This window comes from Panicum virgatum, chromosome 5N, assembly GCF_016808335.1.
Source record: "Panicum virgatum strain AP13 chromosome 5N, P.virgatum_v5, whole genome shotgun sequence".
NCBI lineage: Eukaryota > Viridiplantae > Streptophyta > Magnoliopsida > Poales > Poaceae > Panicum > Panicum virgatum.
The window spans coordinates 27,832,148-27,850,330 of NC_053149.1; the positions used below are offsets into that span (position 1 = coordinate 27,832,148).

Consider the following 18,183-nt stretch of genomic DNA (forward strand, 5'->3'; position numbering starts at 1 on the left):
GTAGCTGCTATGGATAAGAAACATGAAAATAAGAAAATGGGATGGGCCACGCGTGATCATAAGGAATGAATAATCCAGTTCTGCTTTTAATTGTGGTTATAGGGAGGCACATGAAGGTGGATTGATGGGATACTTTGGTACGAAGGAGGTGCAGACAATGTCGGCATGTAGAAACCGGTCGCAGGGCCCCTGGAGACCCCATTTTTGAGTTTGGTGGGGGAGAATTAGGGTTGGTGAAGGGTTTTAATTTTTAGCCAAGATAATCGGAGACATATCCTGTGCAATCAAGCTTATGGTGCAATCACCGTGCAATCCAACTAAAAAAAGTCTCAAAAAATTCTGAAAAAAATCTTGAATGTGCATCTCAACCTACTTCATCTATATATAAAATTTCAGGGTCAAATTCGTCCTCCTCTGGAAGTTACAAAAAAGACAAATTTTCTGACAAAAGTAATAGTTCAAATGCAACCTAAATTTGTCTTTTTTGTAACTTCCAGAGGAGGACGAATTTGACCCTGAAATTTTATATATAGATGAAGTAGGTTGAGATGCACATTCAAGATTTTTTTCAGAATTTTTTGAAACTTTTTTAGTTGGATTGCACGGTGATTGCACCATAAGCTTGATTGCACAGGATATGTCTCCAAGATAATCTATGGGTCGAGCTCTAAAAGGCCAAGTTCTAATTCTATACAATTTTGATCTAAAAATATTAAATGTCAAATAGGATTATGAAAAGAGCATTAAGGTCATAGTCCATTACTACCCCTAAGGAGAATAGCCTCAAGCACACCAGTGATCACAGACAAGCACCATACAAGATTTAGACATGTTTGAACCATGTGGTGACGTAACACCCTCTGGTCGGATCACTTTTTCGGGGCTCTAAATGCCCAAGTCTGTGGAAAATACAAGTCTTTTTCCTATGTCCTGTTTGTAGCTCCCTCTAGCTTCCAACCCTTGCCCAGACCTCGATCCGCCCCTTTTATACCTCCCGGTGGTTTCCACATGTGGTCGGGCGAAGGGATAAGGTGGTTAAGAACTTTTGTCTTTAAAAACCTACCCGTCATCTCTGGTTGTCGAAAATTCCAGCCAGGTTCAATTTTTCCTCTCCGTTTTCTGCAAAAAAAAAAAGCAGAACGAGATGTGATAGAATTAAGTTCTGAGTGTTTCCTTTCAAACATGAAAAAATTGCAAAAACACACACAAAAAACTATTGAATTAGATGAAAATTCCACCAACTTGAAGACAAGAAAATCTCTGACCTTCTGTATTGCAATCTCTTGTAACACCTCACCACTCTGCAAAACAAATATCCTCTGCTATCAACCATATCAAACACAAGCTGTGCATGAACAAACAAGTTGTTCCGGGCAGTTTATGCATATGAGAAACATATCTTAGAACGGTTACTGATGTTGCAGTGGAACCTTGCAGAAACTCACCCATCAAAAAGCCGGCAGTGAAGAGAACAATCTATAATACCAAAAAACAACAATTGAAGGTGACACTGATGCGCATGCGCTTGCCCTTAACAAAACAAATCTTTTATACTCGCTAAAATGAGAATGAAAATGGATGCCTATGAGAGAAGAACAATGATTAAATTTTTGTCTACCTAGTAAGTTGAGCTCAACAATCTGGAGAACCATCAGCAGTACTCTTCCAATTTAGCAACATATCGTCCTCATTTCATCCACAACATTGAGCATGCATATGTATTTTTGGAGTTTTTTCATGGAAAAAAAGATTTCCCACAAAAATCATACTGCCAGCACCATATGGAATATGCTACATTCTGCCAAAGTAAATCATGAACAACACCACATCACCAATAATCACCACATGAGCATATCCCTTGCTCAAAATGATGAAAACGATTGATATCTCTAACGATGATTTCCCGTTGAACAATTTTAGATATCACTTTAAATACGGTATGGCAGTCCAAGCAGGAACGTAAATTTTTCATAATCCGTATTGGATGGCCAGGAGGTGTCATAGCAAGGCCATATGCCAAAGCCAGCCTTTCGCTATGCACCCATAGCATGCGAGCTTTTTCTTCCTCGTCCACATCATGCAACACTACATTAATATCTGGAACATAACCTTCTCTAATGGCCTTCAGGCTTAGCCATTCCAGCATTGCATTGATTACTCGCATATCTGGATGGTCAACTGATCCCACTGAAAAGGCATGAACTTCCCCCTTGATTTCAACCCAACTAAGGCCAGCCTCTTTCTTTACACCTATGTTCCTCATTGATTTCCTTAGAAGTGCAACTTGATCCAAAATTCCAGCTGCAGCATACATATTTGACAGTAAGACATAGGTTGTCTCATCTTGTGGTTCAATCTCAAGCACCTTCTCTGCGGAAAACCTTCCCAGAGCTACATTCTTATGGACTACACATGAGCTAAGCAAGGCCCGCCAAACCATAGCAGATGGTGCTGAAGGGATATCCCCAATAAACTTTAGAGCATCATTAAGATGGCCAGCACGTCCCAGAAGCCTAACAATGCAAGTATAATGCTCCATAGATGGTTTGATTCCATGATCCATCCTCATAGAGTTAAACAGGGCGAGTCCTTGGTTGACTAAGCCTGTGCTACCACAAGCAGATAGGAGAGCAACAAAGGTGACATCATTTGCTTTTATACTAGTTTTCTTCATCCTGTCAAAAAGTTCCAAAGCATCCATGCCTCGTCCATGAAGAGCATATCCTGAGATTATGGCATTCCATGAGATTACATCACATTGTTTGATAGTTTCAAATACCTTTAGAGCATCCTTAATGCATCCGCACTTGGCATATGTGTCAATCAGTGAGTTGCAAACAACAGTGTCACTACTGAATGTGGATTTCTCAATCAAGCTGTGAATTTGGACAGCATGTTTGATGGATGCTGTACTTGCACAAGCCCGGAGCACACTGGAGTATGTAACTTGAGTCGAAAGCATCTGCGCAGCACGCATCTGTCGGAACACACTCAAAGCATCTTCCCCAAAACCAGACTGGCAGTAGCCGACGATAACTGTGTTCCAGCTCACTTCGTTGGCATCCTGTAATGATGAGAAAATCTCAAGTGAATTTTCCATGTTCCTACACTTGGCATACAGATCCATTAGTGCATTTCCAACAAATAGTTCAGACTCATAGCCTAACTTTATAACAAGGTTATGAATTTGCTCGCCCAGATCCAAAAAGGCAACATTAGCACAAGCTTGCAGAACACCAGACAAACTAAACTCATTAGGCATCACAGAAGACCGCATCATTCTTAGGAACATCTCAAATGCGTGCTGATTTTGATAGTTCTGAGCATACCGGGAGATCATAAAGCTCCAAAGTAAGACGTCTTCATGGGGAATCATCTCAAAAATAGTGCGGGCATCCTCAATGTCTCCACATTTGGCATACATGTCAAGCAAAGCGCCACCAACATGAGGCTCGGTATCACAAAGGGTTTTGACTGAGCAACCATGGATGCCCTTGCCTAGCAAAGCAGATGACAAGCAAACAGCAGCCTTGAGCACACTGGTAAGCGCAAAAGGATTAGGCTTGGAACCTGCCATCCTCATCTTGGAGAAAACGTTAATCGCATCCTCAGGACTGTCATTCTCAGAATAGCAAGAAACCATCGCTGTCCAAGTGACGACATCCTTCCCCATGATCCCATCGAACACAAGCCTCGCATCACGGACAGACCCGCAAAGAGAATAGGCATCAATTAGCGCTGACCCCACAAAGGCATTCTGGTCATGGCCCAACTTGCATGAGCAGGCGTGCACGCTGCAGGCAAGCCCTGGAGCATCCATGGCAACTAGCAGCTTCAGGATTGTGGTGAGCACGAACTGATTCACCTCGTGACCCTCCCTCCGCAGCCTCAGAAACAGCTTCGCGGCCTCCTCGAACTCCCCACGCAACGTGTGTCCCTGCACGAGCGTGACGAAGGACACCATGTTCCGCTCGGGCATTCCATCGAACACGCTGCGCGCGGCGGCTAAGGGGCCGAGCTTCGCGTAGAGATTGAGAAGGACGTTAGCGCAGAAGGTATCCAGCCGTACCACCCCGCCGCGCTGCACGACGCGAGCGTGCACGGCGCGGCCAGTGCGGGCGTCGCCACGCGCGATGCAGCGTTGCAGGAGCCTTGCGCACGCGTAGGAGTCGAGCTTGGGGAGCGCGAGCGAGGCGAGCTCGTCGCCCAGCCACTGCAGCGCCGCGTTGGTGGCTAGGTCGCGGCGGGGCGGGCCACTGGGTCGATAGAAGGTAGAGTGGAGGAGGCGGCGGATCATACGGGCTATGGCAGCGAGGAGGGGGAGCAGCAGAGGCGCGTTTGATTTTCGTCTGCTAAACCAGGTGCTCCCATCCCCATAGCTCCGGGACAGACTCACGCAACTCACAACGAGCGCTGGTGATTTTACCAGTCGGTCTGGCCAAACGGCCCATATTGCTTTACTGACATTGCATCGTCTCTTCAAAAATGGGCTAGTATAGTGGAAAACTTCCTTTTTTAGGGGTACAGTGAAAAACTTACTGAAAGACGAAAAGTACATAAAAAACTTACAACATACATTTTGGGCATTGTCCTATGTCTTGATTGAACATCAATTAACCGTCCTACCAAAGCTAAGCAATAAAAGAATACTCCCTCCATTTCCAAAATAAAAGTCCGCTTAGCTTTCAAATTTATCCAACAAAAAGTGTTCATTTAATTGTAGTAAACTCTATCTAATTAAAATAAATATTTCATAATAAGAAAATTTTATATAGAGAAGGGTATGGAGCCGATAAAATGATTAAGTATATGATACTTTTCTGGTTTCAATACATTAGTATTTATTGAGTACTACAAAAAAAATATGTTAATCCATGATGAGTTTTCGATGACATTTTGAATTTTCATCACCAATTTGCTAATAATGGCCAATTTTGGCTCAATTTGGGTCCAGATTTTGTGATAAACCTGCACTAACCATCATAAAGTAAAATAAAAATCATCACGGATTTGATATCATCATTAACTGACAGTGAAAAATACATCACTGTTGGCATGGGCCCACTAATCAACCTAAGGTATTGGGTTTACGCACATATTCAATGTGCTACATAATATTTTGTTCAAACTTAAATTAAGCTTTTTTTAGGTTTCTAAATTGCTATTGCATAGAAAAATTAAAGAAAATGGCTTACGTGTATGGCAGCGGTCAAGCAGTGGAGCTGATGCCGTCATGGATGTCTCTCCGACCCTTCCTCCGTCTCAGAGGTAACAAGAGGGGTGTGACCGTGTGAAGCCCTACTGGTTATATATATTGAAAAAAAGAAAAGAGTTTTACAAGTGTTTATAGCTAAAAACAACAAAGTGAAATTACAAGACAGACTCTAGCCATTGTACAATTGTTGGGAAGTATTTTCGTTTGGCCTTATGGATCACCATGGCAAACTCTCGCCTCAAGACATTCTTGGTGCCTTGAACAGATAAATTTTCATTCTTGAATATGAAGTTATTCCGAGTGATCCAAATGCTCCACCATATTAGGATAATATATTATTTCCATGAAAAAAAAGGTTTCGTCAATTGTAGCTTTAAGTCTTGCAGTGCTGCAAATGGATCAACATTTGTGTCCACATGTAACCCAATTGAGTTCCAACTAGCCACTGCAAAGGGGCAAGAGAGGAAGAGATGTTCCACTGATTCGTCATCTTGACATACACACATAGCACAGCTACAATCATCAAGATGCATTGATCTTCGTCTCAACATTCCTCTAACGTTCAGCCTGTCTTTTAGGAGCAGCCAAAAGAACATATTATGTTTAAGCCGGCAGCTTGCTCTGTCTCTTCAACGTTCGCTCTAACGTCGGCAACGGGTCAGTGTGAGAGTTGGCTAGATTTGTGCTTTTGTGGAAGTATTGAGGGCCTGTTTGGTAGGGCTCCAAAACAGACTCCAGCTGGAACTTTGCCAAACAGTTTATATTGGATCAGCTCCAGGCAATGAGCCGCATCTGGAGCCCCTTCCGGCTTCCACTAGAGAGGTGGAGCCACGAAACGTGGCTCCAAGTGACTCCGTGAGTAGAAACCAATACAAGGAGCTATTTTGCCAAATATTTTCCAAAACGACTTCAGCTCCACCAGAGAAGCCGCTCCACTAGAGTAGCCAGAGCTGTATTTTTGGAGGAGCCGGAACTCTGCCAAACAAGCCCTGAGTCTTGGCGATATTCACTGTGCTGGAGTTCGATCCCATCGAATGCTTCAACTAGGTATGATTATGGTGCTGCCAGGGTGGTGCGGAGTGGAGGTTGTTGGTATAGCTGGCCAAACGGGCCGCACGGCACGGGCCCGATTATGGAACGGCATGATTGGCACGGCCACGGGTGGCACGACTGGCATCCCGTGCCGTGCCGTGACGGTCCACAGGCTGACCTCCAAGCCCGGGCACAGCTCCTGGAGGCCTTAGCCGTGCCGTGCTGTGCCCCTGGCACGACGTGCCCAGGCTGAGCACGCCGGGCCAGGAAGCACGCCGGGCCAGGAGGCACGGCTTGTACAAACCACCGAATCATTACAAGTTTACTTAAGGAAATCAAAGGAAGAAATTCAACAGATCTCAACTTCATCTAGTTCATAGCAAACAAAGACACAATTCAAAGGAAAATCAGCGGCGGCGGGAGCAGCATGACCCGCAGCGTCAGCGGGGTTGCCGTCGCCCGCGCCACCATCCTGAGGAGCAACGCTGCTCCCAAACAGCTCCTCTCGCTCGGCGTCCATGTCGTCCTCGTCGTCTCCGGCTTGACCTAGCAACCGAAGCTCATATTTGCTGGATGTCGGATCCAACTCCGGCGCTCGGTTCCTCGACGACGCCTGCAAAACAGAGAGAGAAGAGAGTGAGACGAGTGAGATCCAACCCTAACCCTAAACCTAACCTTAACCCTAACCGGCTAACCCTAACCCTAACTGTACATACTACAGTGACTCACCGGAGCGCCGGAGCACCGGAGTCGCCGTCGTGGATCCGTTGGAGGACGACGAGAAGCCAGGGAGACCGGAGCGGGAGAAGACGGAGCATAGAGAGGAGGTGGGGGCCAGATCTAAGAGAGAGAGAGAGGGAGAGTCGAGATCAGAGAGTGGACGGCGCCGTAGATCTTGCGCGGCGGCCGGCGGTCGGTGGCATCTCGGCGGCGAGGTCGACAACTTGGAGTCGGAGAGCCAAGAGCAGACTAGCGGAGGCGGCGCGAGTCGAGCGAATGGGCGAGGCGGCGAGCGGGGGGGGGGGGGGGGCGGACAGGAGGAGGCTAGGGTTTGCCTCCCCGGTCCCCGTCCGCCCTTTTTATATAGCTGGGGGAGGAAAAGAGCCATTGGGCCGGGGGGAGCCGTTGGGGTGTTGGGCTGGGCCGGGGGTGGGGGGCGCGGGGACCGTGCCTAGCGGGCCGACGGCCAAATCTGTTCGCGGGCCAAATCTGTTCGCGAGCCAATTCTCGTGCTAGACGGGCCAAGGTTTAATCGTGCCGGGCCGGGGCGGCCCACCGTGCTGAATGTAAGGCCCAGGCACGGTTTAAGGTTTGTAAGCATGCTCGTGCCGGCCCGGGCCCACAAAACCCCGTGCCGGGCCGTGCCATTTTTTCGTGCCACGGGCCGGCCCATCGTGCCTCGTGCTGCATGGCTAGCTATAGTTGTTGGTATTGTGGTTTGTGTGGAGGGTGGATCTGCTTTTCTTCCTAGCTGGCTTCCAGGCTTCCAGCGACGAGGGTGGATCCTTGGTCAGGGAGGCATGGGGTGTAGCCCGGGCCGATGTTGCTCCATTGTTTCAGTTTGCATCCTCTGTGATGGGATGTTTCTACTGCTCGTTTCAAAGCTTGTGTGCGACGGTGTCTCTCCTGGCTTTGGTGTTTATCCTGTCGTGCCCCCTTGCTCCGGTGTTGATCTTGCCGACGACGACGGAGTTTGGCGTCCGGCTGTAGCCACGGCAAGCATGCAGGATCCAAAGGTGCAGATTGTAATTTCTATTTTTTAAGGTCTTCTATAAAAAGTTGACTGGATAGGGGACAGCTATCCACTCTGTACCCTTCTAGTAGGTATCTGTATTTGTATCTGTCCATCTACGTTTTCCTATCATATTAATACAAGTATATTTCCATAAAAAAACTTTAGTTGATTATTGACCCGTTTGTACAGTATGTAACTTACTACAATATCTCCAAATATATAATATATTTTCTTTTACTAGCGATGATAATATATTTTCATTTACTAGTGATGACAACAGGCTTCAGAAAAATCTTAATAAAAGAGAAAAGTAACTCGAATAAAAATTTAGTGTAAAACCCAACGCAAGTAACTTTTCACTAGTAGTTTTTAGGAGATCTTCTAGTTATTCACAAATAAAACTCGAAGAACAATGTGCACCCCATTTGTTCATGCATAGTTTTTGCAGGCAAAGTGTCAGGATTTCCTCGACGACTCTACGCTAGCCTGTACTTAGTGGGCCGAGAAATTGGGAATGGTGAATGGTCCAATATTAAGCATCCGTCTACGCAAGCAATAATCCATTTTCCATGATCGCTTATCTTCGGTCTTGTTTAGTTGCGCTGTTTAAATTTTTTGAAAAAACATCTTTCTACATTTGAAGTACTAAACATAAACTAATCACAAAATAAATTACAGAACTCGTCTGTAAATCGCGAGACAAATCTAATGAGTCTAATTAATCCATCATTAAAGGTTGTTACTGTAGCAATTCAACATCTAATTACAATCTAATTAGGTTCATTAAATTCGTCTCGCAATTTATAGACAAAGTGTGCAATGCGGTTTTTATTTCATCTAGATTTAATTTTCCATGCAGGTGCTAGAAATTTTTTTTAGAATTTTGAACTTTGCAAAAACAAGGGGTTGAATCCAATTCCCATGCTACAGCTGGAACCCAACGCATCCTTTCTTTGCATGGCTCGACGCAATCACCAATCCATTTGAGAGTTTTGCTATAACCAGGTCAAAATAACTTTCATGAAGTAATAGGAAAAGGCAACGTGCATTCTTTTCCTACTAGGACAACCAAAACTTGCTACTGCTACAGTCCAAACTAACCTGTCATTCTTGGCCGTTCAACCATCCAAAACAATATCTCAACTTAGGTCACCCCCATCTTAAGCATTCGATATCCAGCTCTCTTGCAAACTTCAACTTGCCCAAGAACAATTTTATGTAACCAGACTCTTAAGCCATACAACCCCTTATAGCCAGCAAGCGTATCTAACGCTCTGAGCTCTTGGCAAACTCGTCATCTGACAGCATAACAAGGTCAACACTGTGAAGCCAGACCAAGATGAATAACGAGCCTCTTTACATGTTGTTCTTGTTTGGAAGGGAAACCAAATAAGTCATTATCAGTTCCCAACAACAGATCTCTTGTTACCCAACCCCCATTATAACATCCACCATCTAAACATCATCCTACAGATGGCCAAAATTTTGCAGCAAGCAGTGCTGCAAGCACACTGATGGTACAAATACAATTAGGGCAACACCTATACTTTTCCTATCTCCTGAAATGGATATTGACAACAGTTGGCTGCATATAAGTCTGCTGAATTGAAAGTGCAAGTGGAAAAAATGGGTGAAACAAGAAGGATGAGATTCTTTTCGCTCTGCTGTCAGAAGCACCAGAATCCGAACCTACAGAGTAAAAGAAAAGGATATGATAATGTGAAGTAAAAAATAATACTAGGAAAACTCATGTTTTTTCCACTTGCAGAAATAAGGGATATTTTATTTCTTGTGGTACCCTAAAAATGGTGGTACGTTTCTCTTGTCAGAGGCAAGGTAACCTACAGCTCGGTATAGGCACACGATTCACGATTGCACTACTGTTGTGTTCGCTTAGTGACTGTAATTGCACTTGATAGAGGCAATGTTGATATATTGCCACACAAGCTAGCTCTAGAATCTTAGCAGATGACCACACCAATTGACCAATACCTGGCTTGATCTTAAATTTGACAACATTTGGTGACCTCACTGATATAAATTTTATTGGATGCTCTGTGCAATGCCGGTGCCGATCAATTGCTGAAATCAGCTGCAAGGGAAAAAGGAGAGGAAAATTACCACAAGTCAGAGCAGAGAAGGAAAAATAATCGTATCAATAGATCATACACTTTTATCTTATATGGAAGCCAAGATGATTACAGGGCTCATGGAACTGCATAGAACAACAAAATGGTGGAAACTGTGAAATTTCTAATGCTCGTTGCTAGCATACCTACCAAGTAACCCCATGTACAGCATTGATTAATATATGTGATATTGCACAAATATATAAATTGAATTAGCAAGGTAATTTTTCTCATGGCTAGCGTTTTGTAGGATTATGGCTACTAAATTTCAGGGAAATACCTACATATAAACAACCATATACTTAGGGTATACAAAACATTATATACATTGCTTACAGTGTATATTTCTAACGAGGCACAGAGCATACCTTCTCATCATACCTAAAAAGGGATAGATCAAAGTATGGTGAAGGACTCTGTGATTGGCATGTGTAAGGCAACGATGCCATCATCTTTTTTACAAACTGCCAAACATAAACAAGAAGCGTTTAGTCGTTTACTAGAGGCTTCAGCATAATATCTTCAATAAGAACAAGTTAACTGATCAAAAAAGCATCTATTAAGAGATTAAGTGCCTGAATATTGAGTTGCATGCACCAACCAATTCAACCCAAAAGCTTAAGCTGATGGGGAGAGGTGGGCAATTCACTTATACTTCAACACTCTCCCTCACGTGCAGGCTCCGCCTAGGAGTGGTAAAAGGTCTCAAAAATATTTTTTTAATGCATTTCAGTTATAACCCAACAAATTTCTCCCTCCAAGACTTGCTTTCCTTCATCGTCTTCGCCTTCACCCATCCTCTAAAATTTCCCTGTCACCACCAATGAACAAGGTGGGCATTCGGTTCTTCGGTTCGGTTCGGTTCCTCGGTTTTCGAAGAAATTCGGTTCCTAGAAAATAGGAACCGATCGGTTCCAAGAAATTTCAGGAACCGAGTATTTCGGTTCTCGGTTATTTCGGTTCGGTTTCGGTTCTAACCGAACTAACCGGATTTTTTTACCGAAAGCTAAGATAACAAGAAAAATATACATGTTCTGTAGCAAATTTAGACAATACTTCCTCTACTTTAGAGAATAATAATTGAGAAGAGAACAATAACAATATAGTAAGAGAAATACATGGCAATTGAAGTATGATACATCACATGTAAACTAAATATACTCTTACAAAATGCAAAGTTTATGTAATTCGGTTCTTTCGGTTAATTCAGTTACCCGAGGCTAGGAACCGAATTTTTTTCGGTTATTTCGGTTCTTCAATATCTGGAACCGAACAAGGAACCGAATTTTTCGGTTCCGGTTATTTCGGTTTCGGTTCTGGTTCTTTCGGTTCGGTTCTTCGGTTTCGGTTAAATTTGCCCACCCTGCCACACCCATCACCCTCTTTCTTGCCATCACGCAAGGCCACCTCTCACAACATAGGCTGTTCTCAATCTAGCTGAAAGCTATGAGATATGAGTCATGATGGCAGCCCAAGGCCAGAGGAGCAGTACATGCCATATAGCAGTGGAGTTGACGGTATAGTTAGGCCAAGCACAATGGTAGAGGTGTGGTGGGCAAGGATAAAGCTCAGCTAGGCACCATGGTAAAGCCAAAGGCATGGCATAGGCCAATCCCAGCAACTAAAGCTCAAGGACCTGAGTTACTGAGTCTTTCTAACAGCCACAAAGTTTTGCACTCATCAAAGTAGTCAAAAAAAATGTGCATAAACTAATAGTTCATGTCTCTACTTTTCTGCAGAAAGATAGTATATGTTTTAATATTAACAAGCAAACACAACAGGCTAGGTTTCATATACACTGGAAGGCACACTCAAATCTCAAAAACAAGAATTCAACTGTTTTGTCTAGTATAATACAACGAGCATGTCCTATCATATTAAGTGCCAGGTTAATGGATCCTTCAGTTGATGAGACCAGAGATATTTGCACAATTAACAATTAAGGAAAGCAATACTTCGTCAATAAAACTGTTTTATGAAATGTGTTATTAAATATCATATGCTGCATTTAAAAACATACACTGGAGATCAAGTGTTGCTGCATACATATATCTATATAGTTTAGTATATTGTTCTGTGTACATGTTTGCACAAGTTTGGAATATGAGGTAACACCAATGGAAGATCACGTCATATCTTGTCAGACCAAAAGCTAAATGGTCTTTGAAATTTGGACCATACTTGATCTATCAATATTACCTGTGAGGAGCTGCTTGCTTTATTTTTTAGTGTGTGAAGTTGATCAAGAGCATGAATATCATTGGAGTGCGACGAGATAAATTTTCCATGCGATGAATCTTGTGGATTGGCATGAAAATGGTCATAAAATTGTTCAAACAAGGAATAGAGCTCCTCCGATGAATTCTGTTGAGAATTTATAAAATAAACTCAGCACACTAAGAAGATATGATGCAATGTGTAAATCTATTTCCATGGTCGTAAGTACCTGGTAAAGCGAAACGATATCAGTTGTCTCCATGTTATACACGGCAAAGAATGCTAAGTTTTGATCTGTGCTTCGAGAAACCTGGGGATATCCAAAAAATGTTTGCAGTTACAGTTAGAAGACATTAAGGTATGCAACGCCTACTGGCAGGATGACAGAAAAGAAGACTTACCCCTCCATCCACACTACCGAACTTGATAAATAGGTGATGGCGATCCAAAAACTGTACCTGATCAACTATCATGCTGTAAGCACCTTTAGCAAATAATTTGTTAAGAGAAAATTATCTGTTTCCCTAACGGCACAGGCCTTGACATCAAGCCCATGCTATCGCTGAGAGCTAGCCCGGTAGCTAAAAAACAACTTCAGTAAGTGCCAGCAAACAATTAAGAATCTTTTTGGCCAAGCAGAAAAAGGGAAGTACCTTCCATATGATAAGAAAACAAGGTGAATGTAAAAATAAAAAACAGAAAAGAATATGCAACTAGTAGTACCTTCCATATGATAAGATCAACATAGTCTTGGAAGTGAAAATAGAACTTCTTCTTGAGATGCTGGACCCTCTGCAAAAAAAATTCAAAACTTCAAAGTTCAAACAAGAGAAAATATTTTTACTTTAACAAAACATGTTATAAAGGCAGTAATGTCACAAATGGAGCAAGTAAATTAGCAATAAGAATGTTATCATCCTAACATTCCAAAGGAAGAAACAATAACTATGACAAACAAGGATAGATGAAGTAGTCACCTTTGTAAAAGGGGCAAAAGGGTTTCTACCCCTGGTTTGCAGCGAAATGGTGATTTTGCCCTTATTTTTTAAACTTTGTGATTTTACCCTTGTGATTTCAAAACGAAGGCAGACTTTACCCCTGGTCTGTTAAGTCCCTCTAACGCTGTTAATTTTTGGGCACCTGGGTGGCCGTGAGCGTGAGCCGGTCGGCCGCAAGCGCGCTCAGGGACAGTGGGGCGGGGGCGCGCGGGAGGGTGGGGACAGGACCGCAGGCCGCCGGCCGCCGGGTAGCGCCTCCGCTGGTGCAGGCCCTCCACGGGTGGGGAGGGGTCTGGTTCTGAGATCCTGATTCGTTCCTCACGGGTGAAAGGAGATGTTAGGGGTATTACTATCTTTTCCTCTAGGTGTTTTTTCTTTTTCAATTTCCTCCACTTAATCCCAGCAAGGCAAACGATGTTACAGAGTAGGGGCAAATGGCTGCTTCGTTTCAAAATAACAAGGGCAAAATCACAAAGTTTAAAAAGGAGGGGTAAAATCACAATTGAGCTTTGAAGTAGGGGTAGAAACACTTTTTTCCCTACCAAATATGGGTTAAATTAAATAAAGATATAGCTTTCCTTAATTGTCTAAAATGATGAGATCAATCTAAGAGTATATGTACAAATATTGCTGGAAAATTATTCAAACGAGGTAAAGTAGCTAACCAAAGTCTGATCTGGAACTTCGTTCCATGTTTTGCGAAAAATATACGACAACAACCGTTGCTTGATGCCCGGAAGAAAAGAACCCCCAAAACCAGCCTGCATGAATCAAATTCATTAAAAAGATCATAGATAATTTTTGTCATCCAGATTTATCATGTACAAGTTCAACGCTAGAAAATAAACAATCAAATATTCCAGCACAAAGGCACATCTGAATGATGTAGCCATATTTATGTTCTTCGAAGGAAAGTCATTTCAAACAGTGATACAGAATACAAGTTTCCAATCAGAACCGAAAAATGCATTTAAACTATTCAAATATACTATATATCTAATGACCCATCAAAACTGGACAGACTGCAAGTAAAGCTTGGCATCTGTTTTCTTCCGGCAATCAATCATATCGCCTAGCAACAACTAGGTTTCTCACACATTGCTGTCCATAATAGGACAAACCAGTACTTAGACCAGTGGCACTTGTAGTAATTTCAGCTCATCTGTTAACTTCGAAGTCAACATAAACATATACACACCTACTATCCCATCAAATTGCTACTACAAATTAAAGCATACTTTGCATCCTTTCTAATGTGTATCAATGGTAATCATTTCTATTTCAAAGTACCTCGAATATGAATAATGGATCCTAATTTAACATTCTTGCAATACTTCAGAGACAATAACACACTACCAACAGACAAAATTAACGCGCAATCACTATCTATTTGGTATAGACTGGGTCGGCACCAACAGACAGACCACCTCATAATCTACTCCCTCCATTCCAAAATGTAAGAGGTTCTAGCTTTGTCCTAAGTCAAACTTCTCCATTGACCAAGTTCATGAAAAAAAATGCACCAACATCTGCAACATCAAGTTAGTTTCATTAAATATGTCTTGATAGTGCATTTATTTGGTATTGTAAATCTTAACATTTTTTAATAAACTTGGTCAAAGTTAGATAAGTTTGACTTAGGACAAAACTAAAACCTCGATTTTGAAACGGAGCGAGTACATTGATAATGTGGTCAGTATTACAATGATACTGTCATATAGAGTAGGGAATGTTTGATGAGTGATGACCATGCAAAACGCTGTAGACAGAGGTCCTAATTGATATATTAATGATAATATGTACAGTACAGACCATTTAACATGTGCACTTTACAAGTGTTCACCCAAAAAGAAGAAAACATAATGTAAAATAAAATCCAACAAAGCTGTGGTCCTAAGATTTGCAGATACCTGAACATGTGAGTGAAGAAATAGCTCATCATCTTCCCGGCAGAAAGCGCCAATTCTGCGTACGTCAACAAGGTTGCCAGAATCTCGGATCTGTAGGATATGTATTGTTTGATATCTCAGAGAAACAATACATAGCAGGTCCTCATACAAGTAAGCACCAATACTATGTGCCAGATTGATAAAATCATTGCAGAAAGCCTTTTCATCCAGTATGACGCCATCTTCTAGCCTGATAACACAAATACAGATGTCCTAATCCACCCAAACGATGGAAACAATGGTTACAAAATATATTGTAATTTAGACCCCCAAAAACTGCATTCCTCCTGAGACATGAACTATACCTCACAAGATAGAAAGTTATTTTCTCAATTGATGGCACGCCATGTATTGCACCCTCAGTGGCAGTTGAATCATTACTTTGTGCGGTTGATGTTGCAAATAAGCCAAATTGATGGCAATCCATGTACAGGAAAAAGTCCTTGCAAATGTATTCATTGCTGGATGCAAGTGGAATTGAGTAGAGCTGCTTAAAGAAGCTATCAAACTTCTTTGCTTTTGGTGGAAGATCATGAGAATCACATTCTTCAGTGCATGAATATGTCAACCAGATGGGGCGGTATACAATCAAATCTTGGTGGTTTCGGCTAAAAGCCACAAGATATTTCCCATCATCAGTGAACTTGCGAAACGAATAGTCTGGGCAATCTATGTCATATATCGTGTAGCTTGGAACCAAATTCTCATAGAACTGTCTAACAGTGTTAACCTGTCAGCGGTATGGAAAGAACAACAAAAGACAGCTCAGATCTACTTTCATGATCAGAAGAATAATTGGAATTTAATTTGAAGATTAAAGAGCATGCTATCGCCCCTAATTATGTGTTGCTACAACATTCACCAAAGCAGAAGGCTACAGAATATACCGTAACATGCAGAACTGTGCATACATAATGAAATCATATGAGATAAATCATATTGCTACAGATTCTCACTCTTTCTTTTTTCATCATCTAGCCTAAATATAGAAGACCACAAATGTTCTCTGGTTATCTGTTCTTCAGTTCTCTGTTGCAGAGCATAATATTCTCTGGTTTCGATATGCAATAATTAAAAAGAGGTTAGCAGAAGAACTCAATGTGGAATGTTACATCATTGTTTCAGACTTCCTGTCCTGTGTCAAGTTGACACTATACTACATTCATTTCCATTAGCTAACATAAACTATGCAGCTAAGAGAAATACACAACCATATCTACTGATGAGGTACTCTGGAATAATAACTGATCTATAAATGTATCATCTGAATAATCATGAGCTAGCATAGATTAAAGAGAACATTATCGAAGCTAACCCACAATCATTTGGAGCATGGCCTAGCGATAGCATTCAGAAGGCCTGATTTAGCTTTTGTTATTTTCCTGCACTTCAGTGATCTTTGTAACCAGGAAGGTCATTGTTCACTATATCATTAGGTATGTCTAATAATCTCGGGCTTCCGTGTCCTACTGCATAGACATCGACGCAGCAACCCTAGCAAGCCCACAAAGGCAGAGCAAAAGACCCTTCAAAAAAAAGGCAGAGCAAAAGCTATTCACACAATCTTGAGGCGAACTCCAAATAGCAACCACACCTAACCCTCTCCAGACCAAAGCAGTGGTTCCCCGACTCCAATGAAGATCCTCGAGACCCGCCACACGACCCTACCAGACACGACAGGAACTGAACAAGGAGCAGAGGAAGGGTGGGGACGAGGACGAGGAGACGTACCGTAGCGCCGGGGCGCGGGGAGAGAAGCTGGCGGTCGAAGACCCTGGAGGCGAGGTTCCCGCTGCGGAAGAAGCGCACCATCTCAGTCACCGCGCCGCGCGTGGCCGCCGCCGTGGAGGCAGCATCGCACGTGCGCACACGCTAGGCGGGTGGCGGAGGGAGGGAATAGGATGGGACGGCCGCGCTGGGGGGAAGCTCTGGGGTTCTCCTCGGGGATGCGCCGGTGGGGAGTGTGGGGGCGAGGAAGCCAGAGAAATTTTGGGGACGGGAGAACCGGAGAAGAAGGGGGATCTTCGCTTGTGGCGGTGGTGAAATTTTGGGAAGCGGACGGAATGGGAGTGGTGTGGGGAGCGTGTGGGGGAAAGAGTGGGGTCGCAGCCGGACTGCCGGAGGGAGTTGGGAGTTGGGACGTGAGGCCGGTGGGGGAACACGAGAGTGGCTGTGGGCCTGTGGCCCGGCGCCCATTGTCTCGACCGGTCACCGAAATGGCGCCTGTGCTTGTCGCAAACTAATTTTATCAAAATATTTGCCACTCCTCGTTTTGCCAACTTTAACCAAACATTTTTTCTTAAAAATATTTGTACATACATAAAAATCTCCTCTGCGTCGAGCGGGCAGCTCCCGGGGGTGCCACCAGAGGGGGGTCTATTTATCGCGCGACTAGAATCGCGTGCCTCGCAGAAGCTCCAGCGGCTGCGACATTCGGCGGCAGAGGAGCTCCAGCGAGCTTCGGCGGAGGCGGAGGTGGCGGACGCGGCGGAGGCGAAGAGGCGGCGAAGGAGGAGGAAGGCGTAGGTGTTGACGTCTTTTTGGGCCAATACACGATCGCGCTAGATCGCGCAGTAAGCAGCGACGCAGCACCAACTGGTCAGACCGGTATGGTGGACCGATCAGACCGGTCTCGCCGAGGTAGCCCGACGAGGATCCAACGAACGCCCACCCGGGTGGAACCCCGTCGGGGCAAGCGCACCTTGGATTGCCCTAGGCTCGGCAGGCCAGCTAGGGCGCGCCCCTCACGCCATGGAGATGAGAGAAGAACAGCACATAGGGTTGGAAAAGTTTAGGGCAAAGAGAAAGGTAAAAAAAATAAAAGTATTTGATAGATTCGATTGGATACCTCTCAATCGGCCATAACCCTTTTATATTTATAGGGTGGGGAGGTCTGTACCCGTGGGAG

At 43.6% G+C, this 18,183-nt stretch overlaps 2 protein-coding genes across 7 annotated transcripts; both read right to left on the reverse strand.

Moving 5' to 3' along the window:
* Window positions 1-668: 668 nt before the first annotated feature.
* On the reverse strand, window positions 669-4,398 carry LOC120673349 (putative pentatricopeptide repeat-containing protein At5g13230, mitochondrial). Of its 4 annotated transcripts, XM_039954154.1 has the most exons (4): window positions 1,619-4,398; window positions 1,446-1,476; window positions 1,266-1,301; window positions 669-1,119 (listed from the first exon to the last, which is right to left on the reverse strand). In XM_039954154.1, exon 1 carries the CDS (start codon window positions 4,295-4,297, stop codon window positions 1,829-1,831), a length of 2,469 nt encoding a protein of 822 aa, XP_039810088.1. In that variant the 5' UTR covers window positions 4,298-4,398; the 3' UTR covers window positions 669-1,119; window positions 1,266-1,301; window positions 1,446-1,476; window positions 1,619-1,828. The 4 variants fall into 4 exon arrangements, with proteins under 4 accessions (XP_039810088.1, XP_039810089.1, XP_039810087.1 ...); XM_039954155.1 differs by lacking the exon at window positions 1,446-1,476; XM_039954153.1 differs by having other exon boundaries at window positions 1,266-1,476.
* Window positions 4,399-9,306: 4,908 nt separating this feature from the next.
* LOC120673350 (light-mediated development protein DET1-like) lies at window positions 9,307-17,346 on the reverse strand. Of its 3 annotated transcripts, XR_005674623.1 has the most exons (12): window positions 17,007-17,344; window positions 15,581-16,005; window positions 15,237-15,465; window positions 13,992-14,087; window positions 13,052-13,120; window positions 12,730-12,786; window positions 12,558-12,638; window positions 12,311-12,475; window positions 10,480-10,575; window positions 10,152-10,197; window positions 9,975-10,074; window positions 9,307-9,671 (listed from the first exon to the last, which is right to left on the reverse strand). XR_005674623.1 is itself a non-coding variant. In XM_039954156.1 (11 exons), exons 1-11 carry the CDS (start codon window positions 17,085-17,087, stop codon window positions 9,535-9,537), a joined length of 1,536 nt encoding a protein of 511 aa, XP_039810090.1. In that variant the 5' UTR covers window positions 17,088-17,346; the 3' UTR covers window positions 9,307-9,534. The 3 variants fall into 3 exon arrangements, 1 of the variants encoding a protein (XP_039810090.1); XR_005674624.1 differs by lacking the exon at window positions 10,152-10,197 and having other exon boundaries at window positions 10,493-10,575; window positions 17,007-17,343; XM_039954156.1 differs by lacking the exon at window positions 10,152-10,197 and having other exon boundaries at window positions 17,007-17,346.
* Window positions 17,347-18,183: the final 837 nt, after the last annotated feature.

Bases quoted from the DNA above. Each gene is read 5' to 3' on its own strand.
- LOC120673349 (XM_039954155.1), bottom strand. From the start codon at position 4,297: ATGATCCGCCGCCTCCTCCACTCTACCTTCTATCGACCCAGTGGCCCG.
- LOC120673350 (XM_039954156.1), bottom strand. From the start codon at position 17,087: ATGGTGCGCTTCTTCCGCAGCGGGAACCTCGCCTCCAGGGTCTTCGAC. The intron at 13,121-13,991 runs GTTAGCTACTTT...TTTTTTTTGCAG, and splicing joins AAGTTCCAGATCAGACTTTG to AGGGTCCAGCATCTCAAGAA. The intron at 12,476-12,557 runs GTACTTACGACC...AATTCTCAACAG, and splicing joins ATATCGTTTCGCTTTACCAG to AATTCATCGGAGGAGCTCTA.